Here is a 26,553-nt window from a genome sequence, read left to right as displayed (position 1 = left end):
ATGGTATTAACACAATGGTTTCAAGAACATAAGGACACTCCACTGTGGATGGTAGAACAGAGAGGAGTAAATACACTCGATCAGAGTGGATATGGGCTACCTCCGAAGAAAGAGACTTCAGTCAAATGGAATTAGGGATTCAATAGTAAAAATATGGGACAAGTATAGATCTGTCTTAGCTCCAGATATTTCAGCCTTGGCTCCAGTAATAATTGGGCTGGATTCCAAGTTGCAAGAGAAATGGAAGATGGCAGTAAATGGATAGATGCAGGCATAAAAAGCTTTCAGGATTTTATGAATCAAGGGATAATTCTATCCTATAACCAGATTAGACAAAAATATCCTGATGTCCAGTTGCCCTTTTTTCAGTATTTACAATTACAAAGTTATATTCAGGATATGACAATATAAATAGTACACTAACCTCATTAGGAAAATTTGTGGTTAATGGGAAGTATAGGGGGGAGCACTTTCTTTAATATATGGGGCAATATTAGAATCTGTAGGTAGAAATGATTATATAAAGCAAAATTGAGAGAGATAATTTAGTGTCAACATAACAGAAGCAGAATGGGAATTTTAATGTAGTCACTCACAGCAGTTTGGAGAGATACTGTCTCTAGGGAGAATCTTTATAAAATACTGTATAAATGGTATACACCTGTAAAGATTGTTAAAATGTATCCAGATGAGTTTGATCTATATTGGACATGTGGTAGAGTTAGGGGTACATTTGTTCATATTTGGTGGAATGTGTGAAGGTGAAAAAATACTGGTTGGACATTATTAAAGATATGATAGGTTATGAAAAGCAGTTAAATCCTAAAATAAATAATAATTTGGAAATAATAAAGGGTTGGGTCAGGAAAGAGCACACTGTGATGGTAGCATATATATTAATGGCAGCTTGCATGTTGTGGGCAAACCCATGGAAATCAACCACACCAGCAGAGTGTGGTGAAGGAAGATCTGGAATACAATGCTGATGAATAAGATCATAGCTTATAAACAACTATGGGAAGTAAGAAACATCTCAACGGAAACTTTCCAGAGTAATTGGACTTCATTTATCCAAATTTTGAAATCAATATCGGTCAAATATTTGGCATTAATGGATATTATGACTATGTGAAAAGATGAATGCTGAAAGTGAAGTAACTTCAGTCATCTTATTTTACTTTATCGAATATGAAGTGTGTGTGTAAAATAAAATAAATTCCTCAGCAAGGCTAAAGGATCCTAGCATGAAATTAACTTCGGAATGTAATTCACATAGAAATCCAAGTCGTGATAAGGTACAGTTCATTATATATATTATGCTAAACTGAAAGATGCAAGATATGAAAGTGTTGCTTTTTGAGAGAATATTAACACAGGCCAATTTAGAATTTGTTGAGCAAGTATGTCTATCAGGTAACAGCACTATTTTATACTTATCCACTGTTTGGTTTGGTATGGCACTTAAAGAGATCATTTTTATTCAAATAAAGCAGTCACAAAAAATGTTTCTGAGGCAAGATGCCTGTAGTACAAAAAATAGATTATAAGCGTACAGGCAGAGAATTAGCTTTTCAAAAAATGCATTACCAACAGTGCCTACTAATTATGGTTGCCTTATAAATAAAATATGGCAATTATGAGGATGAAAATACGTTTTTAAGGTAGTTTCTGTTTCAAATGCAAAAGGTAAGATGAGGAAATATGATCTCATTGGGGAGTAACTCAGGAACAAGAATTCTGCTTCATTCTCTAGATCATAAGCTTAATCATTGTGTCCTTCAATTCCCACTAAGTACATTGGACACTGCGTGATAAGAAACAAAGGCAGCTGTATTGACCACAAGAAAAATTCCAGAATCCATATAATGTCATACCTTTATTAGGCCACGTCAAACATCACAAAAAATGTGCAAGTTTTCAAGACCTCCAGATCTCTTAAATTTTGAGGAAATGATTACTACCTGCAGGGTAAAAATGGTGTTATATAATTTAGGGCATAGTCCTTTGGGATTGCCACCTGCTAAATGGAACCCTCCAATCTTGGAGGCCTCCGAGCATCTTGTGCCCTGCCAGGCTGCTGCCAGCAAGAGCAACAGAGGCAATTTTCATCTCTCCATTCTCCTTTTTAAATTGTTCCAGTAGACAAGCCACTGATCCTCTGAGCCTGTCTAGAGATGTCATGCTGTTGGGGTTGGGGCTGGAGAGGCCACAGGATACAGCGGATCCTGACCTCTCCTCTTCCCCTCCATGCCCACTGAAATGGCCTCTTTTGGACTTGTAAGAAGTCATCCAAGGTCACAGTGTCTACAGCTTTGGGAGGGGGAATCTGAAAAATTTGATGTCCCTGGGACACTCTCTCAGGGACCATAGGATTGCTCCCTTAATTACCTAAATATAACTTTAATTCTTTATCTAGATATTCCAAATATAGGCCATAATCCAGTACTTCAGGCATATTGGCTGATGATAAACATGAATAAATGCACAAAATAAACATGAAAGCTTGTTCATGGTCCCAGGGGGGATCTCCATAACAACAGGAGGAGAAGCAAATGGAGGATTACCTGGATTTTTCAAGGACTCGGTTGTGGTCCATGCAGGGCTCCACAAAGAAGTGCACCATACCATTCTAAGTCGCTTCACAGAAGCATACTTCGGGGGGGGGGGTTGGAGTGAACATCATCTGACTGGCAGGGGCTGATCAACCAATGCGAGAGGCTCCCCCTTGCTCCAGTCCTTCCTTATAGCTGACAAAGCAAACATTAAAGAAATGCAGCTTCAGCCTTCTCCCTCCTCGAAGCTCCCAATGCTGTGAAGGATCAAAGCTTCACATTAATTACTCCCTTATAGCTAACACACATTAAAGAAATGCCGCTTCAGCCTTCTCCCTCCCCTGAAGCTCCCAATGCTGTGAAGGATCGAAGCTTCACATTAACTGACAAAGCAGACATTAAAGAAACATGGCTGCAGCCTTCTCCCTCCCCTGAAGCTCCCGATGCTGAGAATTAATTACTTCCAAAAAGCAAGGAAGCAAACATCAAAGACACACAGCTTTGACATAGCTTTAAGGCTCCTAAATGTGCTATTTCAATGCATGGGAATCTCAGTGACTTCAGGACTGTGCATTTCGGGAACAATCCTCATTGACCATCATGGGAGTTACTTCTAAGTGGACACATATATGTTTGTGCTGGGAAAGACAGGGACAGGAAACACCCCTTGACCAGGGTCATGGTGAAAGCACGCCCCTGCGCAGGGCTAGTATACCCAAAGTAAATGCAGGGGTTGGGGCACACAACAACTCCATGGAGAACCTGACTTAAATAAAAGAATCGGACTTTAAGTTGTCCCAAGAAATCCAGTTTTTCCACAAAAAGCTCCAGGGTGGCTGCGGGATGGCTATGATGTCATGTGCCCTGAGCAACCTCCAAATGCACCTAGCTTGCAGCAAATCACTCGTGGAGACACACACACACACAGACTAATTTGGATTGTTGAAGAGATTACTCGGATCACAGCCCATTAAACTGGGTCCTCTGTGACATAGCCCTTTTTGTACAAACCTGTTTTTGGCTGTTCAGCACCTTCTGTGGATTGTGGTCTCTCTGTTTTATTTAAATTTTAAGCAATTATGCAACCTTAGATGAAAGGGATGTTTCTGTTTTTCAAAACATATGGCTTTATTACTTCGTGTACTTGCAGGGGAATTGGGGGAGGTGGGCGGTGTTTTGCTTTTCCTTTGTGAGTTTGAATCCGGGAAATTTTCAAGATACAATTAGGCCACATATATGTGGTGGCTGAGAGAGTTTATTAGAAAGGATGTGAACAGATGCTTCGGACTGCTGTATTATTTGTCTTATCCCACTCATTAGGTAAGAATGATAGTCAAATGGAAGAAACAAAGGAACCTGAAAGTCCTCTGGATCTTTCATGAGGTTTTGAACAGTTAGAAAAGAGAAGGAAAGGAGGAATCATTTGGATCAAATGTTACATTGATTACATAGCATGTAGCTCCCTCTCTTGTTTTTGTTTACTCTAAAATAAGCACAGAGGGCTCCAATCTGTATTGGAATCACTGTGCACAGGGAGGGGAGTTTTAATCTCTCCCTCCCGAGCTGCTTGCCTTCTGAAATTTGTAGAGCAGTTAAAAAGAAAACAGCCTCCATTGGCACCAATGGGAACAGAGAGATGAGTTATATCGGGGGGAAGGGGGGGAGAAGGGGGCGGTATGGCAGTTTGTTATCTACTAGCTGTGTTAAAACTATTCCAGTGAAGTACTGTAAGTACTAAACTAAACATTAGGCTAATCACACATAGTGTAAGCTATGCATGGTATTTTTACTTACCTTCATATAAGTATGTGTGGCCCTGATTCTGATCAGGACCATGGTGCTCGGGGGGGGGACTTCCCCTCCCCCATTTTCCCTTTGAAATACCACACATGCACCCGCAAGGGTGGTTTTATAAGGGGGGAAGCCTCCACTGTCTCTACTGGATACTTTGGTTCTTTTTTTAACTCCCCCCCTCAGGGGTGTGTGGAATTTGGGGGGAGAAATGTGAGCAAAGTTTAAACCCCCTGTCTTGGGGTGCCATGGTCCCAATCTGAATTGGGGTCACCCATGTTTACACAAAGGTAAATAAAATTATCACACATATGTTTAGTTTGGCCCTAAGTGAGAGGGAGTAGGTAGGTACTTGGTTCAGAAGAAAAGGGGAGGAGCTGAATGATGAGTTGGGTACAGGAGAAATGTGATTTAGTCTCTGTTATCTGAGTTCCTCTGTCTGTTTGACTTTGGGGGCAAAAAAAAGTAAATTTCATATGTCTGTCCAACCCATAAAAGAGAAAGACGTGTTCAACGATGCTTTGGTGTTAAAAAAAAATAAATCACCATTTTAGGCTTAGCAAAACCTTTTGTTTCAGTCATAGGGCCGTTAAAACAATTCGAGAGCCATTATTGCGAGATACCAATAATTTTGAGCAGAGTACTCCTTTCCCCTTACAGCAGTGATACTATGAAAGAAACTAGCATCTCCAATACCCAATCATTTATACTAGTGTTTGTATGCAGTGCCATTATATCATATCTGTACATTATGTGCACATTTTGTGGGAGAGTGGCATACAAATTAAGGTAATGAAGCTGATGACAATTTTCAATGCCAGTATAAATTCATGTTTTGTTTCACTTGCTCAGCAGATACATTAGTAGTACCCGTATGGTAGTACTGGAACTACTACTACGACTACAAATTTAGTATCTAACCTAACTAGGTGTTCTACAAAAGAGAATATGCACCATCCTGACTCAGCTGCTGATTTAAAAAATAAAACACTCTGGTTTTGCATTTTCTGCAGAACTGAACAGGTGTCAGCTGGATTTATAACTATTCTAGTACTACCTCAAACTGATTTTCACTCTTTCCTAAGAGAATCCCAGGTTGATACATGATAGGCCTAGCACTTTGTATTGTCTTCAGGGAGCCAGCAGTAAACTATGAGCTGAACTAAAATTGGTTGAGAGTTTTATTGTAACCATACACAACTGTACGGTTTTTAAATACTCATTTGGCCATTTCACAGAACCTGACTTGAGTTAACACTGCCCCCCCCCCGCAAGGTGAGTGCCATAAATTATTTTTAGTAGGAGAGCTCCATGTGGTTCTGACTTTGTGCAATTCCTTTGGGCAGCGTTTATAACTGATACTTAGCCCAGGTTTGTGATTTCAATGCTTATGGCAATATTGCAGGATGTTATGGTTTGATTTTGTTGCCAGTAATCTTTAAATGAGTTTTTCGTTAAGATGAATACTTAGCAGAATGTGAAATTGACTCTGATCCGCTAGCATATTTTACAGCTTCATTTTTGCTTTTGAAAGTTTTGTTTTGTGTGTGTGTGTGTGTGTGTGTATATATATATATATATATGCATGCAGGGGTGTGTATGAAATGCATGCTGGACTCTGTACACATACCACTTGTCTGTGAAATTTTACAGTGTGGCTGAAACTTCTCAGGAGACTTTAGGGTCAGGTTTGGTATGAGGGTTTAATAATCTGGATATTACTTATAAGAAAGGAGTTCCAGGTCTATCATGGGCAGTATCTCAAGGCTGAGGTACTGTAGTGTAGCAAAATATATAATACTCAGAAGACAGCTGGTTTTGCACATTTTAGATCTGTTCGCTATTAGAAGTTAGAAATACAAAACTAAGCCTTGGATTGAACAGGTAATAACTAAAACCAGCTGAACTGTTCCTTGCACTTGAGGGCATTTTACTGAGAAGACAGCATATTCCTTTGAGTCCAGGAGATTCTGTGCTCTTTTAGTTGATCTTGAATAATATGCAGTCTTAGATCTGTTTAGTATTACTAAAAAAATCCCCACCCTTTTCCCCATTTTTAATCAAGTTATAATATTATTCTAGGAAAATAACACATTGGCTCTAAATGCAAGTTAATGCTACTAACTTAGTTGAAACCTTTTACGCACCCCCAGTAATGTCACTCAACATATTAATAAATGAATTGCTAGTTCCCAGTGCTGCTGGATCCATGGAACTCTTCAGATGGTGAAACAAGGAATATGAAGTGACCTCCAGCATATGTCCTACTGCACTTTATCCTGTGGTAAAATTTGTGTTGCTACACTGAAATGGATTCTATCATTGGTGGATTGTTTCACATTCTAGAGGGAAGCTTTGGTAGTCCATTGCAACAAAAACAACAGTGTCTTGCGTCACCTTAAAAACTAACAAATTACTGTAGCCAGATTCCACTTCATCAGATGCATTTTCATGTTGCCCACCAATGCTTAGGCCAGAATAAATCTGTGCCACAAGATTACTTGTTAAACTGTTTCAAGTTTGTGAGCTCATTTTTCTTTAGTCTGCATACCCTCAAACCGTTTCCTTAGGGCTCCTTCACAACACGTTTTATCCTGCAATTGAAATTGCTCCTTCATGGAAGGTTGTGGGCTCTTTATATGATGCCATGATCATCCCAGGCATCTCCTGCACTAAAAGCCCTTTGTTCCATTTTTAAATAGATCGCAGATAATGAGCTATCAAATTACCCCGTTGTGTTCCGCTTCATTTCCGTCCGTCAAAAGAGTTAAAGTGGCAAGGAGAGGAGCGAGGTCAATTAAAGATCATGGAAGACTCAGCTACAGGGGAGAAGGTGGGGGGAGGGGAGGGGAGGGGAGGGGAGGGGGGAAGGAAGCACGTGTAAAGGGAGTCAGTTGTGATCCTGCATTTAAAATGGAAGCAGAACGCCCTGTTTTAAATACAGGATTTTAGGCTGGTGTAGAAATGCCCTTAATCTCTTCCTCTTAAGCAGATCTTTATCCCTGTATGTTGGAGAGAGTTCAGGAAAATCAACCAAGTTCTCACAGGAAATTTGTATTAACCCCCGCCCCTCAATTTGTTTCTTACTTCAGGGGAGCTATGTGATGAGGTGATCAACCAATGTGTACCTGAGCTAAACCCTTGCAAGCATGACTCCAAATGTGTCTTACTTGACAAAACATACAGGTAAGTACGCATATATCAATATTTTCATGTTGGCTGTGTTAAACCATGGGTTATACTGGGATCACATGAGGAATTAGTTTGACTAAGTAAACAAAATCCCAGTGTGTGGTTGTGTGTAGTTTTTATTATTACTACTATTACTATTACTTTAGAGAGAGGCTTATGAAATTTCACATATGAGGCTGAAGTGAAAAGAGGGTTCTGCTCTTTGGTTTGTCTCTTTCCAACCTGACTCTTTAGTTTTACTTTCAACTTCTTTATTCCTCATCAGGTGCAGCACTGCCAGTGCTAGTCTTTATATCATTACAGCCATTTAATTTTCTCTTTTTACGGAGGGTGTGTGTGTGTAGGGATGTCAGAGAATTCCGCCACGAATCTCAGGGAGGCTGAATGCCAGCGCATTCGGCCCCCCGAAATCGGTGGCGGAACGGTCTGCCCTCCCCGGGACGGGACTTACCTTGGGCAGATCTTCCTGGCGGCAGCGGTTCGGCGGCGGCAGCCGGTCTTCCGACTGGCTGCCACCGCCGCCATTTCCAGTAAAAAACAAAACAAAAAAAGTGATAGTCTACGTAAAGATTTACGTAGCCTATCACGGCTAGATTTTTAAAAAACACCGTGATAGGCTACGTAAAAGTTTACGTAGCCTATCACGGCTGATTTAAAAGAAAAACAAAATGCGCGTACGCAAATGGCAGCGCCCATGGGCGCCGCCATTTGCGTTCCTTATTTTGGCACGTCTTAGTCTACGTAAACATGTACGTAGACTAAGACGGCGAAAATAAGGGGAACGCAAATAGCGTAGCATCTACGCTATTTGCGTTCCCCTTATTTTCGCCGCCTTAGTCTACATAAATGTTTACGTAGACTAAGACGTGCCAAAATAAGGAACGCAAATGGCGTACGCACGGGGTTTTTTTTCTTTTAAATCAGCCGTGATAGGCTATGTAAACATTTACGTAGCCTATCACGGCTGACTGCAGGGACACAAACGGCAGCGGCTACAGCCGCCGCCATTTGCGTCCCTGCTAGCCAGCGGCCGGATGTCTTCGGCCGGAAGACGGAGCACTTTCTCCCCCGGCCAGAATTTGGGGGGGAGGGACGGAGCGCCTCCCCCCCACCACGAATCGCCCCGTCGAAAAGGTAAGTGACTTTTGTACATCCCTATGTGTGTGTGAGAGAGAGAGAGAGAGAGAGGTCACTAAGAGCAGTTATAAAAAAAAGTGATGCCTTTTTCAAGATGCTGTCCCCTTAAGCAAACAAGGGAAGGAGGAAGAGAGGTGGGAAGGGAGGGAGACAGGCGTGGCAGCAATGGCGGGTGGCAGCACATGTGTGTTCTGCCTCAGGCAGTGGAAGAGCTTACACTGGCACTGATGTGGTAACTTGAGGGAGTTCACAGAAGGAAGGTTTCCCATCACCTCTTCTATTCAATTTTGGGCAATTTGCCCCTGTGCCCCCTCTCAGTATCTAAGGGGGACTCTGACCCTAAAGAGAGGCTTGGGGTGGTGTCATAAGTGGCTGCAGGAAAAAGAGGGGACAGGAAACTTACCTTTCATGAACTTCTTTACATTAACTTAACATAGCATCCAAGCAAACAGTTCTTTGAAAGTGACCATTGCCGGTAACTTCATTCAAATACTAGTTTTGGGATCCTCACATGCCAATTTAATGTAATTTACTAAGTGTGTTTTTTCCTTACATGTTTTGTTCTTTTGAGTGTTGTAACTGTATGCCAATTCAGAGCCATTCTTTCCTCTCCAAACCAAAATATATACATGACGACAGTAGATTTGCTGCCAACAGAAAGGGCTAGAAGTCACACTTAACTCCTAAGAGAAAGGAAATGGTTGAATGATTTAGGTCAGTGCCTGAAATGACCTCTTCTGAGTAGGAACAGAAGCAAGCCCTGATACTTGCTGATTTTGTGATACGTTTTCAAACTTTCTCTTTCAGATAATTCATCACTGGACTAACCCTTTAGTCACAGCCTGCTAGGAAGCAGGAGTAGTATGTCAGTTTCTACTCTTGCTTCAAAATCTTCTGATTGGTTCCCCCATTTAGCGTTTGTACATTTTGACATTTAAACTGCCCTGTGGTTCTAGGGATCTGGATAAATTGAGAGAGTCTCTGTTCAGGTTTATACTGATATAGGGGACTATCTGTTAAACCCCAGCAGTAGTAGTCAAGGAGGACCTTAGGATTTTTGTTAAGTATATAATGTAATATTAGTTTAGAGCCTGAGAGGGATTCTAAACTGGACAATCCACAATATACATTCATTCCTACAACTTACAGTGTTTCTGGCACAGCAACTATGTTGTGGTGTGTGTGTATTGGTGATGCACCAGCTGTACTAATATGGGACTATAGTAATGATTTCCTTGAGTAGTAGTAAGGCAGATGAGTATTGAAATTTGGAAATACCACTTTTCTTTGCACAACTCCCCCCCCCCCCCCAATGTTCAGCTATTTTTCTTTCCACATACAGAGGAGCCACTTTTGGCCCATCTTCACAGATCTGAGCTCCCAAGTATGTGCACGCTTAGGTCCCTGCCTGGTCCTAGATCGCTGTCGTGCTAGACAGAAGGCAATACAGGAATAGCATCAGAGAGTGTCAACACTGGGATGTTACTCTACAAACAACAATCAAAGGGACAAACCAAAATCAGGCAGTCAGTTCCAGCCATCTAGTTAGTTAATATCTTTCTGTTGTACAGAGGAGGAAATGACAGGCTGAAGTTTTGGTTTGGGCAAGGAATATGGGAAGGGCTGAAGAATGAACAAAATTAATATTCTTGGCTTTGGCACTACAAGATGAATTGTTAGGGGCACAGCAGACATGAAAAGGCAAAGGCAAATCAGAGGTACTCTACAGTGTAATATAGTTGAAGAGAAGGAGGGAAATCATGAAAATACAGGTACATGCGTGAAACAGGTTCATAAGACATGAGTAAGGCAAATAACAAGGTCCAAAGTGTGGCCTGTGAAAGCAAGCTTTGGGATTGCACTCCAGCACTTAACAGGATAGGCCGGACCCACAGCCTCCATTCAAAGAGAAGAAAGATGGCAGTGTAAAAGCTATCATTTCAATTAAGCAAGACAGTGTTGACAGCGGGCTCCATCACACAGGCGGAGAATTCCACATCAATGCCGGTTCTTTCCCCATCCAGTATCATTGCAGGACTGGCTTGTTCTCTTTAGATGGCTGTCCCCGTCATGTTATTTTTTGTCTCTTTCCTTCTCACGGGGGTGGTGATGCCACTCAGAGGCATCGCTGCCTTCCTGCAAAAAAGCATTGCACGTGCTTGGGGTGCAGAAACAGCTCCTCCCTGGCTCTTGCCCCTTTCCCTCCCCTTGCACGTTAATGGTGGATGGGGACTGACACGCAGACAGTCCACCAATCTCCCCGGGGGCCCCCACCTCCCCGTTCAGTGTGTTTGACAAGCTCTGCGATTTACTCGGCTGTTTACTCGCTGGGAATGCACAGCAGCGAGCCGTCCCGGCAGGTCGGAAGGCTGGCACGCTCTCTGCCGACCTGCTGCTCTGTTGACCTGCCGCTCTGCCGCCTTGCAGCTCTGCCATTCTGCTGCCTTGTTCAGAATGCTGCAGGCCGAAAATGGCAAGGACCCAAAGTGGTGCAGGCACGGGAAGGCGGCATGCCCCACAGCACGTCGTCACCGCCTTCGCCATCATGACCGCACCCCCAGCATCCCCAAACAACCGCCCACAGCTGCCAACACACAGCAGTTCATCCGCACTAGGGGAGAAATACACGGGGAGGTCATGGCGCTCTGTTTGCACATATTTGGAAAAATACCACATTTTTTCTGTTTGAGGAAAACACGGGATAGGTGGGTGGAAATGGTGGGATAATGACTGGACGATGATGACATCATGTAATGGACCTGCATAATTCAGTGAGTGGCCAATTATGAATGTGTAATAAACTGGAGGTATAGAGATGCCCAGTAGCTAAGCAACTCTATATAACATGATGTCACCACTCCTGGAAATGAAAGAAATCTGGTAATTGGTTACTGTTGTTATTAGTAGTAGTTTTTGGGAAGGATCACTCGAGCACAGAGGTGACAAAACAAATCAATAACACAAGAAATCAGCAACTGGGGTAGAAAGTATAAGCAAGAATTTGAAGTATTTGGCTAAACACTACAAGTGGTTACCTCTTTAGCAGATCACTAGTGTTGTTTTTGGCATCCATGTCTGTGATTCTTTAACACAGGCAGTTTTTAATACAGTTCCTCGCCATTCTAAATTATGGAATGTATTTTCTAGACAATTTTCTATACCACACTTCTGAAAACCAGTGTGGTATGTACAGTAAACCTAATTTAATGAATTTGTCTAGGAATAAACCTGTTGTTCCAGTTGCCTAGTGTGTAGGTATTAGAGCACAGTTATAAATAAGCTTTATTATTCTGGAGCATGGAATTACTAGCTGACAGAATAAAGCACTGATTTAATGCAGCCCTTTCAAGAAAAGTGGTGGTTCTATCATTATAGTGATAGCCAATACACATCATAAAAATGATCCATGGCAGCTTTGAATATGGACCTGTACATCGTTCATTATTACATCACTTTATATTAGGACAACAGGGATCAATAAAACAACAGGATTAAATGCTGCTATTTCCTCCCACAGCATCTTATGATGGATACCGTTTGCTTGCCAGTGTGCCTGAAGCATTGCTGGGCTCCTTTGCTATGTCTCTGCAAAACTTTGAGAAGGAATAGTCCCTAGTCTTAGTAAGATACAATCTCCAACTTTTTCATTTCCAACATATTGCTTAGAGAGGTGCAACTCTACCTGATACAAAATGTTGTTCTGAATAGCAATGAGGACAATCATATTCTGAGTCAGTGATGAGAAGCAATTGTTCAGGATTGGAAATTGAGGAAAGACAGCAGGCTTCATGGGAGTTGAAATGATGTGAAAGTGTCAGGTCTGCAGTCTGGGCAAGAAATCCAGTTGTGGATGGAGAGCTGATAGATGGTGGTTCATTTGTTCAACAGACCATGACCCCCTTTAATTGAGAAGCAAGCCGAAAGAGAAAAACTGGGTACTTTATCCATAGTCAAATGGTGAGCAAGGGTGAGGGCTTTAAGACAGGCTGAAGGGGCATCAGAGAGGATTTAGCAGGAGGTTTTTGCATCTTCACAAGGGCTGCAGATGTCAGAAGATGCAGAAAGAGAATGGATTGAAGCCTGCAGGTCATCTGATGTAGTAAATTGACCTCCCAGGTCTCCAGATATTTATTTTATTATGTCTTTATTCTTTACTTGTTTATTTAAAATTATACTCTGCCTTTCAATGTAAAATCCCAAGGTTGCTTACAATGATGTTAAAATAAAAATAATTAAAAGTTCAATTAAAACCAACACTATAAAATACAAACAAATAAAACCACAGTAGAAGATGTGATTTGGTTGGCCTGAAATATCTGTAAATTTCTCCTCTACCCTGTCTTGGAATTGTAGGGAATAAGGACTTGGTACCTGTTCCCAGGGTCCAGCATTTCATATCCAAGGCACCTGAAATTCACACAGTTTCAAATGTTCAAGAGGTCTGTGTATGTAACCAACCTGATTCTGAAACATATTTCACCTTAACTCTCATTGGCCTACTGGAGTGAAACTACTCAACACTGGCTAAGATATTGACCTTCACAATTTAGACACCTAAATCATACAGATAAAAACAACAGATCTAGAAATTAGTAATGCAGCTACATTGAAAGACTAGAGCCCTGTTCAGGCATTAGCCTGACCGCGTGAGGGCTACAAGTGGGGATGGGGCTAGCCCTGCCCCCAACATCCCTGTGTTGTCCCTGTCTGCTCTAACCCTCCCTTCCTGACCTTAATGTGTTTAGCATGATGTCAAGGAGGGTTCTATGCACATTCTGGTGAATGTGCTTAGAAGCCTTCGTGCAACTGGGAACTCTCGCTGACCAGGGTTCCCGATCACACGGATGCTTCTCAGCACGTTCACCTGAATGAGTGAAGAAGCCCCCTTCAGACCTTCACACTAAGTGCATGAAGGTCAGGGTGGAGCGGATGGATACACTGGGAATGGCTCTAGTGTGTGGAAACACCCTCCTGCCCCTTTCCCACTTTTAGCCCTCAAGTGTTCAGGCCAACATCTGAACAGGGGTTAAGTGTCCTTTTACACCAGTGTACTACCTCCAGGCCAGTTGGAGCCTAAGATGAATCAATTTGCAGATTGTCCAAATCTATCCCTCTTAGCTCCTTTGACCACACTTCCTCTGACCAGAGACCACAGCCACATAGTAGGGTGACACGAAGTGATAATCTCTACCCCATATTATCTCTTATCTTGATGCCTCTCTCTCTCCAGCTTTCTATACAGTCTTTCTTGCAAAAGGAAGGAGCAGTCTAGAAGTTAACAGTCTTGCATTAGAATTAAATAACATGTTGACATCTAGAGTTCAGAGGTATATGAAAGTACAGCCTCCAAAATATGTAACATATGCTAAACGAGGGAAGTAATAGACCTTCCTCTTTTGTTCTGGTTTGGATGATATGCTCGTTATTTTCCAGCTGTAGAGTAACATCCAGCTGGGAGGCTTGAAATGTGGTTTATAGGCTGAAAGACATTTACGCCAGTCCAAAACATAGTGTCTAAGATTTTGAGAGACTGCCCAGTTTTCCAGAGAGATCTGCTCCCCCTGGCCTGAGACCTTGAATGCCAAGTTTCAGCCTAGTGCACATTTTTTATGGTTGAGTAATAAACCTCAGAAAATAAGGTTCATAATGGAAATGCTGACACAACTTTCATACAACTTAACAACTGCAATAAAAAAGTAAAATGTTCTGTGTTTGCTGAATCTTAGGTTCCTCCAATCCACTTTCTAGAAATGACTTGCTATCTGAAGGCAGGTGAATATTGTTATCCCATTATTCTATCTTAATATTAAGATCTGAGAAACAAATTATCTTATTTTTTCATAATAATTACAGTTCAAAGGCAGATGTGTTAAGAATATAGAAATGATAATCACTTCCATAAGAAATGAGATAAATATTCCACGACAGTCTCCCTTGAGGGAATTATGAAGTTCATTTAACTGTGTGCTTTCACCATTTGAGAGTCCTGCATTAAATAATGGAGGAACCATGTTTTAAAATCCCTGTCTTTCAAGAGCTTTTCAAATGCTTTTCTACATGCAGCATTTATTGTGCGCTTGTGATTCCTTACTCATGGTTGTTTATGGGTTCTTTAGATGATGTCGTAATCCTCCAGTTTTGCCTCTGTTTTTTAAGACCACTGTCCAGGTACTTTAGAGCACGGAAAATGGGGTATTATTTCTGAAAATGAAAGACCTACTTGTGTATTTGCACTGTTCCATTGTAGCACAGTGCCACCTAGAGGTTATGTAGCAGAAAAGCAGGAAAGGAAAAGCACTGTGTAGAGCTCAGATCTCAATTCTGCGACAAAACTGAAAGTAGATACAGCAATTAACAGCCTTGTGTAGAAAAGCTCCAAGTTTCAGACTCACTCAGCAAAATCTCTAGTTCTTTAAATACTTTACACTGCTATATAGCTCTACACCACCTTCTATACCAAGCAGCCCTTTAGAACTTGCTGCCACAAGCAATGCCTTTTGCTGCCTCCATGCTAGGGATTTCGTGTGGAATCATAATAGTTCATTTTTACAGGGCATCCATACAATGGCATCACCAAACCATTGTCATCCTATATCTTCACTATGGAACTTCTGCCTTTTCTCAGACCACAGATAGCCTGGCTTCTTTATAAACATGGAAGAATACAGGTGTAGATGTCTTTAGCGCTACCCTTCTGTCTTCTTTTAAGGATGGAGTTTTGAAGTGATTTATCAGAAAAGTAAAAATAACACAATTTAGCCTCTATTCAGTATAACCTCTGAGATGGATGCCATTTTGATTTTAATCAGTGTTTTTAATTATTGCTAAAATGTTTTCTGGCTAGTTTTTTTAAAAACGAAACAGAAGTACAACACAACCACATCTAATTCTATAAGGTGTATTCTTTAAAAAATAAATTAAAAAAACAAAATGGCACTGACCAGAAACTTCTTTAAAAATCAGGATTATTGTATTACTGTATTATAGCACTATAACACCATAATACAAAAAATAAATTTACAGAATTATGGTGTTACAACACTACACCTCTCTTTCATTAAAAAAAGAAGTGAAGGAAGTTAACACTGTAATACTATAGTGCTGTTTTTTTGTATATTGTACACAATAATGCAATAATCCTAATTTCAAAAAAAAATATTTTTAAAACTTTTTGGTCACCACCATTTTGGGGGTGACCAGAAATAGGGTTTTTTCATGGGGAAATGAAAATAATATTATAGCATTTAATACGACAGGAGTGCACAGCCCTCAGGCCACAACTTGTGTGGCCCCCATGACACACACACACCCCGCCGCTACCACCACTGATAAGGGTCCCTGCTTCATCGCTGCTAATGGCAGCAGGGAAGCAACACTCTTGATTGGGGCTGCTGGGGAAGGGGGAAGGCTTTAGCCTCTGTCCACCCTAGTGATCCTGAGCCTTCCCCCCGGTATGTGTGTGTGTGAGAGTGCATTAGCACACACGCATGTGTATCTGCCACCCCCAGCTGGCACCAGTTGTATCCCCCAAGGCCAGAAAGCTTGCGCATCCCTGAATTATGTTGTTATAGTATTCTACCAATCGTTGATTTTAAAAATCTAGCTGAAAAAGTGTTCTATCAATAAAAATGATTAAAAGATGTATTTAAAAAAACAATCGTATCAACTGGAATTCCACCTATAGTTTCCAATGGATGAACAATGATTTGGTGACACAAGGAAGCCACCTCTCTGGAAGCAGTCTCTGAAACCAGCAGCAGATATTCCGTAGATTTATCAATAACGTATCAAAGTTATGCATATACAGAAACAAAACCAGAGAAACAATAGTTGTACCCACTTTCCCTTTACGATCTGGAAAAAGAAAACAGTAATATTTGTTCAGGCCTCAACACATGTTGGGCTATGTGTCTATCCAGGCAGTTACACTTACTTACAACTCAAATCTTATCTTTATTTAACACAACATAAACAGTAAACAACTAATAAATATAGGATCAGTACTTATGAGGTGAAAAAACAGTGCAAGGCCTGGCCTTCAGGTTGCAATCCAGAGCAGCACCAAAGAACCAGGCCTGAGGGAGGTTTCTTCCAAACCGAGAAATAGCTGGTGCAAACCTGATAGAAATTCTTCCTAGGGGCAACCAATCATTGCATGATATCAAGGCCTGTTCAGTTGCTAATAGATACATAGAGGATGAATTAGAACAATTACAAATGCAAAGCCTAAGGGGCAACATAACAAATAACATAACGTCTAACGGGGCAGAACAATGCTGATACTGAAAACAAATGTATTTTTATCAGATTATGAGATGTGCAGTGTCCTTTTGCTTTTGGTTGTATAGCACTTTCATCCTCACATCATGGACACATTTGGGGGGTATAATTCAACATGGGTTTAGCTTATGCTCTTGTTGCAGATGTGAATGCTTGCCTGGCTACAGTGGAAGACATTGTGAAACTGATGATGACGACTGTGTGGGACACAAATGTCGCCATGGGGCATTGTGTGTAGATGCTGTCAATGGGTACACCTGCATTTGTCCTCAAGGATTCAGGTAAGCGAAGTGGCATGGTCTCCTCCAGACAATAGATGATCTCTGAAATTGGAATGTGCTACTTAAGGCTTATGGAACTACTTTGCGTGGTTCAGCAGCTCTTTTGATAACATTTAGTAGTTCACTGTCCAGTAAGAAGACCATTGTATGATTGCACACTGTTGCTTTCAGTCATTCCTGGCCACTGTTTGGGTACTGGTAGGGCAGGCCCAGTGAACAGAAAGAGAACAGTAAAAAAAAATTAAGATAAGTTGATTACCGGCAAGTCTTGCAACACTTGCTAGTAAAGGACGCCTACCTGTTTTGAGACATACATCCTTTGATTCAGATTCCCAAGAGAATGGATTTTGCAGGAAGGGGATTTCATGTAACCTTAAAATGTCGCCTTAAAATGCAATAACATATTCCATAACCTGGGAGGGACAATACTGTTTTTTTTTTTAATAATACAGGTGATGTTGTGCCAAGGTTTTTAAACAGGGATTATTACAAACCCCACAAAGCTAGGTACTTACAATGCCCCACTAGGTAGACAATGCTTATGTGCTATATACCATATCAATTATACTATTCTGAATTATGTCTCCAGTTTTCTTGTATTGGTTTTGTGATAATCCAGTGACCTTATGGAACATACAGGTTAAGAGATGTCTTGAGTCCTGTGTCAAGACAAAATGCCATTTGTGTGTTACTTTTAACATATTTAATATTCCCTACTGTAACTAGACTGTTGTTCAGTTGTTGTTGTTCAGTCGTGTCCGACTCTTCGTGACCCCATGGACCATAGCACGCCAGGCCTTCCTGTCCTGCGCTCTCTCCCAGAGTGTGCTCAAGTTCATATTCATTGCATCGGTGATGCTGTCTAGCCATCTCATCCTCTGTCGTCCCCTTCTCCTTTTGCCTTCAGTCTTTCCCAGCATCACATGGAACTAAAATAATTGCACATTCTTCACCTGTTTTCTTGTGCTTCCATTTCCCTACCATTCCTCTGTTGTCTCCATTTTGTCTATTTTTACAAAGTAGGGATTTGTCTTTTTATTCTTTGTAAAGTTCCATATAAATAAATTCTATAAAAATAATATTTGGAAGCATTTTGTTCAGGTGAAAACAGATGTAACATTTTAGTGTAGTGGAAGTGGTCTGAACACACATTCATTGCCCTGAAAATGACAATAGTGCATACAGACATACCTAAAGAAACAGATACTTTCTTTCTGTCCTGTGTCCCTCTGGCTTTGTTTTTCAAATGTCAGAGATACATGTACTGAATTCAACACTTGTCCAGTTCAGATGTAATGTGGAGCCATGTTTTTGTAACCATCGCTAGTTCATTAAATCATGGTTTGCCTTTGAGGTCCTTTTTACCCTCTTTCTGTGCTTCAAATAGATAGTAGATCTCCTTGCCCTGGTACCTTGCATGTTTATCTGATTAAATACTTCTTTGGCACTTTTTTCTTTAATCCCAATCAGTTTAAAAACTCTCCGAGGAGTGGTAGAAGGTGACTTCATGATAAACAAGGACCCATTAATCAGTCCTGTGTACCGCCTCTCTGGCTGCAGAGAGGAAGCTTAGATTTGCCTATGCTCAATCTGGGAAAAGACTGTATGTTTGCGCAAAACATATTGAGTGCACTTCCATGGTGGGCTCACCACTTGTATCTTTATTTTCAGGAGCATGAGTGTGTCTTCAGATCATTTCTGCCATACTTAAAATGTTACAACTGTCTCCACATTTAAGGCTGTGTTCATAGGGAATATAAAGCCATGGCAAGCCTAGGGGCTTACTGGGAATGTTCAAGCTATGTTTTCTGTGGTATAGAATTCTTAATTCACTATCCCTCCTCCATCACCCTAAGGGTTGAGATTCTGTTTGTCATAATAATGCTTTGCTTTGGGGGTACAAGATCTCCGTGGCTCTGCTTGACAATTTGAAGTATACTTCTGACAGCTGCCAATAGACCTACTCTTCTGAAAATCTCACTGTATGTCAAAGATAAGGGCACTTCACCAAATGGATTCATTAATCATTGCCTGGGGAGTTGGATATTGCTTCCTTCCAGACAAATATTTTCTGTATTTGAGAACACACACACACACAGCAAGAGAGCAATAGCACCTGAAAACATGGACTGGTAAAATAGAAATGTGGAAGCGTTTGTGAACTCTTTTCCTGGGCATTGAACTCTCAGCAATTTACTGTTTTCCAAGGTTTTTTTTTAATGTTCTTTTGTTATTACCTCATACTTCTGTTGCATTACTCTCCTTTTAGCATTTTGAAGAACAGGTATTGATCTTTAGGGTGATGAAAGGCTATGGTTTCAAAAGCTCAATGCTTACAAAATATAAGATAAGCAACTTAATTTCTTTGTCCACCCTGCCTGTTCTGTTCTCTCCTTATATCTTCTTTTGACTTTATGCTGGTTGTACAGAAAACGGCTAATGGATATATTAGTCTAAGTTCCTAAATCACCCATGTTCCTCAAAGCATATGTTTGCTGGTGGCACGTTATTTTTGTTACTGGGAATGTACCATGCTTTAAAGTAACAACAAACAGATGCTTTTAGGAACAAAAGTTTTATGTAGTGGGAGCACCATGCATATACATAAATAGAGAGAGAGAGCACATACACACAGGGAGTTTGGCATAGTAAAATGTTTTCAGAATATGTATCCTGGCATGTAATCAAATATCCAAGGTAATCTAACAATCAGAATCAAAATTGTCCAAAGTTGTCCTTAAGTTGGCAACACAGAGAGGAAGTGTGACCTTCCCAATATACATTAGGAACAAAAGGAACATAATAGATTGGTTTTGATTTAATCTATAGAATTAATATAGAACACAGATATGGTATTGTAATAAAACAATACTAACAGCACAATCCCATCTGCTCAGAAGTAAACCCCATTGAATTCAATGGGATTTATTCCCATGTAAGTGTGTATAAGATTGCAGCCTTAATGGCTGGAATATGAGTCCTGACTGCTCATACTTACTACTTCATACAGTGAGATTTGCAGTTGCCTACTGCCCACTTCTATCCCGTTATTTCATTCACAATGCACCTACAATGTTCCTGTCCTTGCCAGACATCAAAAATGGCCTCTTAAAAATACCAAGTATCGCAATGAAAATAAGTATGCAAACTCACAGATGTATGTAAGTTTATATAGCTTATGCAAACCCAGGGAGACCTGGGTTCAAATGTTACTCAGTCATAATCCTCACTCGGCGGCCTTGGAGTTTAATGTAGCTCACTGGATGGTTATTTTGAAGAGAAAATGCAATAACTTGTTTATGCTATGCTGAGCTCCTTGGGAAAAGGATGGGGTAGGCGTGATAAGTAAAATGTGAGCCATAGAAATTGGAGAGAATCGTAGTCTCTTCCTTTTAGAGCAATGAAGGCTAAACTCTTCTGTATAACTTTTTATTCTTCAGGCACTGCAGTTTAAACCAAAGATAAAAAATTCTGCTAACAAAATAATTCAGCTTATTATGTGTTACATGAATTTGCCCTTCTCTGTTTTCCTGGCAGGCTGCTCTACTGGGGATTTGGATTTTTTCCCCTCCTTTTTCCTTTTGGTAACGACAGCAATTGCAAACACTATGAGTGCCACATAGTCGAGTTCTGTGATGTGTGTGCATGTAAAATCGATTTCAATTCCTTTACAAGAGAGTGCAGTGGTACATGCCCTGGGCATTAACCATGCCGTTATTTGAAAGTCTAAGTGCCGGTGAAGTAGAGGGATTGCTTGGGGTGGCCTATGGGAATGGAAATTAGGATAACTGCAATAAACTGCAGCTAGTGATAGTATCCTTGGCCAAAATCTAAAGAAGCACAGAATGATCTTCTCATGAGTGTGCTGAGCTGCTTCCAGACTAGGCTTTTGCCATTCCTCATTCACTCACATTTTAAGGCATTGTCATCCATTTGTAATTCTGCCTGTTTTTGAGGAGGAACATCAGCTCAATCTGTAATACACTTAAGGTGAAATCCTATGCAAGTTTATTCAGAAAAACAGCCTACAACTCCCAGCATTTCTGAGCCAGCAGTACTGTCTGGGGAATGCTGGAAGTTGTAGGACTTCTTTCTGTCCAAGCATGTATGGGACTGCACCTTCAGTGCTACTGTTCCACCTTTCTTAAGAGGTGTGGTTTGGACATGGGCAGTGACATATTGGGCACGTGAACATACCCCAGCTCAGCACACATTCACTATAACCTTTGCAATGGGCACCATTTTATAACTCTGCTAATTTTTTTTAAAAGCAATCTCTTAATTATTGCAAAAATGCTTTTCTGTCTATCATTTAAAAATAAAATTAGCAAAATACTGTTTACGGCAAAGAGTGCTATAGCACTATAATACTAATTTAAAAGAAAACTCTGTTCTGCCTTTTTGTCCAAAGTCATTAGTGTTTTTATCACAACTGAACACTTCCAATATACACTTCAAATCCAGTTTTTAAAATTATTAAAATATTAGCAATATACTGCTTAAATGAAGGAGTGTTATAACATTATAACACTATAATAGTAATTTTAAAAATAAAGGGGGAAAAACCTTTCCAGTCACTGCCATTTTAGTGTATTTTTTCCTAATTAAACATTTCCAATCGATACTTCCAATCCAATGCAAATGATTTTATTGGCAGTAGGAGCCACCTGTCTAGAAGCAGCCCTGGAACCTCTGCTTGCATAATATCCCCAAGACCACCAGACATGATATAAGTCCAATACCAAAAAGAGTTCTAGATAAGACCACAAAACCTGAATGTAGACTATGCTCACACATGCATATATTTATACACACTCCATGTTTTAGGGAGTTGCTGAAAATTGTAGCTTCTAAGCTTGTGTACATGTAGTCAAGTACACACATGAGAGGTCATCACATATGAGTTGCACACAGGCATACTGCATGAAAGAACAGCCACTTAAGAAGTTTGTCAGATTCAAAATGACTGTAAAAAGGAGATAGGAGACTAGCAAATGTATCCTGTTCTTGTAATCTGGGCACTGAAATTCGGAGTGCATCTCTTTGGACCTTTGTTTTAATTATTCTTAGTCCAAAGGCATAATTGCTAAGGAAAGGGTGGCTTTCCTTTATTTATTTAAGGAGCAATCCTATGCATGTTTAGACAGAAAAAAAGTTGTACAACTCCCAGCATTCCCCAGCCAGTATGTTTTTTTTTTTCTGGCTAAACATACATAGGACTGCAGCCTTAATGTATTTATATGATACATATTTCTTACAAAATATGAAAATAAAATGTAATCCATTTAAAAAATACAGTAACATTACAACTTAATAAGTAGTAATACCATATAAAAGCAATGTAAAACCAATGTCAGAGTACAACTATTAAAACATTAGAAAATAAAACATTTCTCATTTAATGCCCAAAAGGTAAGAAAATAGACATGAGGCAAACCTCCTTGGAGAGGCATTTTCACTCCAGTTGCCACCGCTGAGAAAGGTCTCTAATCTGAGGAGTTCTCTTTGTGAAAATGCCTCTCCAAGCAGGTTTGCCACTTCTAAGCTTAAGGGGAGTGGAGAGAGGAACGGGTAGCTCAATTTTAAGAACTTACATGCAAAGATATTATTGTCTTTTTTCTTAAATCACAGCCTAGTAGATCTGGATTTATGCTCCATAGAACAGTAGCAAACAAAGTTTATATTTTTCTTTATTGATAGCTACTGAGTAGGCAACTCTGAAGTAGCTTATTAGTCTGGAAACTTTTTAAATAGATAATATGTTCTCTCCCTCCCAAATATTGACTCTGTGGTTTTTGCTTTTTGTTTTGGTACAAACCCTCTTTAGAATTTATGAGCCCCCAGTAAGTAAGAACCTGACTTGTTAAACCTTCCCTTTAGCAATCCACATGTTTTTCTGATAGATGCCACACTAGAGGGGAAATATATATTACAACTACTGAGCTTTGTGTAATGTGTGTTGTTTTATTTCTTTGTTATGTAGCTATTTCAAAAGTTCCCCCACTGTGATATTTTGCAGCAAGGAATCTCAGCAGCAATCATTTAAGTAAACAGGGATCATACCAAACTGTAGAACCTAATCCTGCAGCCACAGGCACTTCATTCAAGTTGGAACCAGACGGGAGTTTCACATTCCTCTTGTTAGATGTACAGATAGTGCCCCTGACTGTCTGACAAATGTTTGTGACATTGGTAATTGATCAGCCGCATCAGTGAAGCCAGCCTGCAAATGGGGTGAGACTGCAGGTTTAACACCACCTTCATGTTGGTATAATGTCACAGGCACTGATTAGGCCATTCACATATTTTCTACAGCAGTTTATTTGGGCTACTACATGACTATTTAGGCCACAGTCCTGAACATCCTTGCTTGGGATTGGGCTGTTAGAAGCATTTATTTATTTATGGGGGGAATTTATATCCTGCCTTTTGGGGGGTTCGTTTTCGTTTTAAATCACTCAAGGCACATACAACATAACAGTAAACCTGCACTGGTTGACAGTCAATTTTGATTCCTGGGACTACAGATTTGATAACAAATTCATTATTATATTTGGCATGCAGCTTTACAGTACAATGTATAAAAAGGTTTACGATTGAGAATTAATTTTTTATTCCATGTAAAAATAGGCAGAATAGGTTGCCTAACCCTTTACCTCTTCTTCCTGCGGTAACATTCCTGATGCATAGACCTCTCTTCTAGTATCTCCTCAGCCCGTTTGTCTAAATGTTGGCCACCACAAAGTCCAGCTGATGTATGAATCTTCTCAACCACTAAGATCAAGATCTTCTTGCAATCCAACTATCTGTTAGGCTGCTGGCCATTGCCAAAGAGCATCTTCAGTTGTGACCTTTAGCTTTGGAATCAGCTTCCCCACACTATATGACACATACTGGAGCTTACCCTTTTAAATGGGCTGAACAGATTTTCTTCTTATGACTAATGTTCATCAGTAGTTTTAATGCCAGCTCTTTGTGTCATTTTGTGTCTCTCAGAGTGGACTTTCATTTGTTTTGTGAAAACCTTTTAATTGTATTCCACTTCGGGAATCAGACAGGACTGCAAAGCTGGCTAAAAATCAGCTAAATAAATAAAGAACGTGTCCAAGAAATGTGGAGGATCCAGGCATAGTTAGTGGTGGCTGCCCTTTACTTTGGGTTTCCATTAAGAGAACTGTCTCAAGTACCCTTCCTACCCTTCCTGTAGACAAATGGAGCACGTCTGTGTAGCACTCACAGGCTATTGTGCTATGGAAGAAAAGTTTGGGTAGTACATTTAGAAAAGTGCTGATGTGCATTTTATGCAAAAGGAGATGATGGCTGAATGCAAAGTGTAAAGAAGTGTTGAATCACAAGTAATGCATTTGGACTTCACACTGTATTTGCTTGTTGATGAGAGAGAGGTAGGTCAGTCCACAGGAGTATCAAGACATACTAAAATTGGTATTGTCGGTCTCAGAATTTGCTCCAGCCTGTCTCAGCTCTCCTTTGCCTGTCACTGCAGACAGGATTAGATGTTGATAAGAAACTGATGGATTATAGTATGTGGTGCTTCTTTCATTTGATTTATGTTTCAAATGTGCACAGTAAAAGGAATATCTGTCACAAGCCCTTCTGTTATTGAGGATTGTTGGCCTATGGATTCCAGTATTTGCAATGTTGTTCTTGTTGATTTCACATTCAAAACTCTATCAAGGCTGTAGTAAACATAATGTTGCAAGTTAGAGCTTGGGAAGCCTTACAGCTGTCCACCTGGCTTTGAGAAAGTTCTAAAGGGCCCTGAATCAGGTCAATTTGGCTTCAGATCAAAAACCCCGAATTTGTTCTCAAATCAGTTTTAGACTGGGATCTGCCTGCTACCCTGTCCATTATACCATGCTGTGATTTTTGTATTTAATAAGGTTCTCATATATAAAATAGCTTCTGTTCAAGAATATATGCCAACACTATTTGATTCAATATGGTGATAAAGTCAGAGGGCTGTGGGTGATTTCAGGATGCAGAGGCACTGCAACTTTTTCCCCGTCCCCTGCCTAGGCTAGGATCCAAGCTAGGGTGATTATAAGAATGGAGATTTAAAGCATGAGGATTTGGAGAATAGCGCTGTGCTCTGTTAATACATTGGGAAACAGGAGGATGTATAAAAGTATAAAAACAAATAATTGTAACCTATACAAACATAAGATCTGTAACCAAGAGAATAAATGTCTAGAAGCCACAGACATTAACTATTTTGACCTGAGTCAAGCTGAGCTACATGGAATATGTGATAACATTTAAGAGATACTTCTATAATAACCTACAATGGACTTTGGAGTGCTTTCCCCTTCTTTTGAGTGAGTGGAGATGGCCACATCTGGAAGATCTTGCATGGTGTCTTGATGGGAAAATACTGAGGACAAAAAAGTACAAAAAAGTACAAGACTAGGGACAGGCTAAAAATGTCAAAAAATGTATCTTGCTTTCACAATTAGCATCTCTTTGCCATATAAAAGCATTACAAAAGAATGTATCCCAGTTCTGATTTATTTTTCCCTCATTTTGCAGTAGTATATCTCTGCAGTTCTGGGATCTGTAAGTTTGACTTGTTTTGTTTTGCACAGTACTCTGGCATAGTGCACAGTCTTTACTTCTACTTTTGAGTAGCCTTAGTCTGAATGACTTAGGCTGTGTTCTGTTCAGGGGCTAATAATTAGGAAGTTGTCGGTAGGGATGTTAGAGAATTCTGCCACAGACTCCAGTGAGGCCGGATTCTTTAGAATCTGGCCCCCCTGGAGTCTGTGGCGGAACGGAGCAATCCCCCCGCCAACCTGCAGTATCCCCCCAGGATGGAGCCTACCTTTGTCGTCCGTCCGCTGCCCTGCAAATGGCTGCCCCGGTCTGCAGCCACCATTTCCATTCCACTTTAGCCGTGATAGGCTACGTAAGTATTTACGTAGCCTATCACAGCTAACGCAGGGACGCCATTTGCATCCCTGCCTTTTGCTGTGGTAGGCTACATAAATATATACGTAGCCTATCACGGCTACCGCAGGGATGCAAATGGTGTAGCCAACACCATTTGCATCCCTGCAGTAGCTGTGATAGGCTACATATATATTTACATAGCCTATCATGGCAAAAGGCAAGGACGCAAATGGCGTAGTGGCCGCCATTTGCATTCCTGCCATTTGCCATGATAGGCTACGTAAATATGTACATAGCCTATCACGGCTACTACAGGGACACAAATAGTAGCCGCTACGGCGGCCGCCATTTGTGGCTGCAGCCCAGCAGCGGACAGAAGTCCGGCTGCGGGCGGCCCCGGCCAGCAGCTCTGT

The 26,553-nt window shown here is 40.6% G+C and overlaps 1 protein-coding gene across 1 annotated transcript in view; it reads left to right on the top strand.

The window, feature by feature from the left end:
- SLIT3 (slit guidance ligand 3) overlaps positions 1 to 26,553 on the top strand; it is a 693,114-nt gene that overhangs the window by 622,120 nt on the left and 44,441 nt on the right. Inside the window, exons 29-30 of the mRNA XM_084838630.1 lie at positions 7,436 to 7,529; positions 17,096 to 17,233. Of these exons, the coding sequence (XP_084694756.1) occupies positions 7,436 to 7,529; positions 17,096 to 17,233 (232 nt within the window). The remainder of the gene's footprint in view (positions 1 to 7,435; positions 7,530 to 17,095; positions 17,234 to 26,553) is intronic.

This window comes from Heloderma suspectum, chromosome 2 (genome assembly GCF_057233095.1).
Source record: "Heloderma suspectum isolate Gila_16-S chromosome 2, 16-S_ref, whole genome shotgun sequence".
In the NCBI taxonomy this organism is placed as follows: Eukaryota; Metazoa; Chordata; class Lepidosauria; order Squamata; family Helodermatidae; genus Heloderma; species Heloderma suspectum.
Note: the sequence above shows the minus strand (reverse complement) of the source record. Positions and strands in the feature narration are given on the sequence as shown.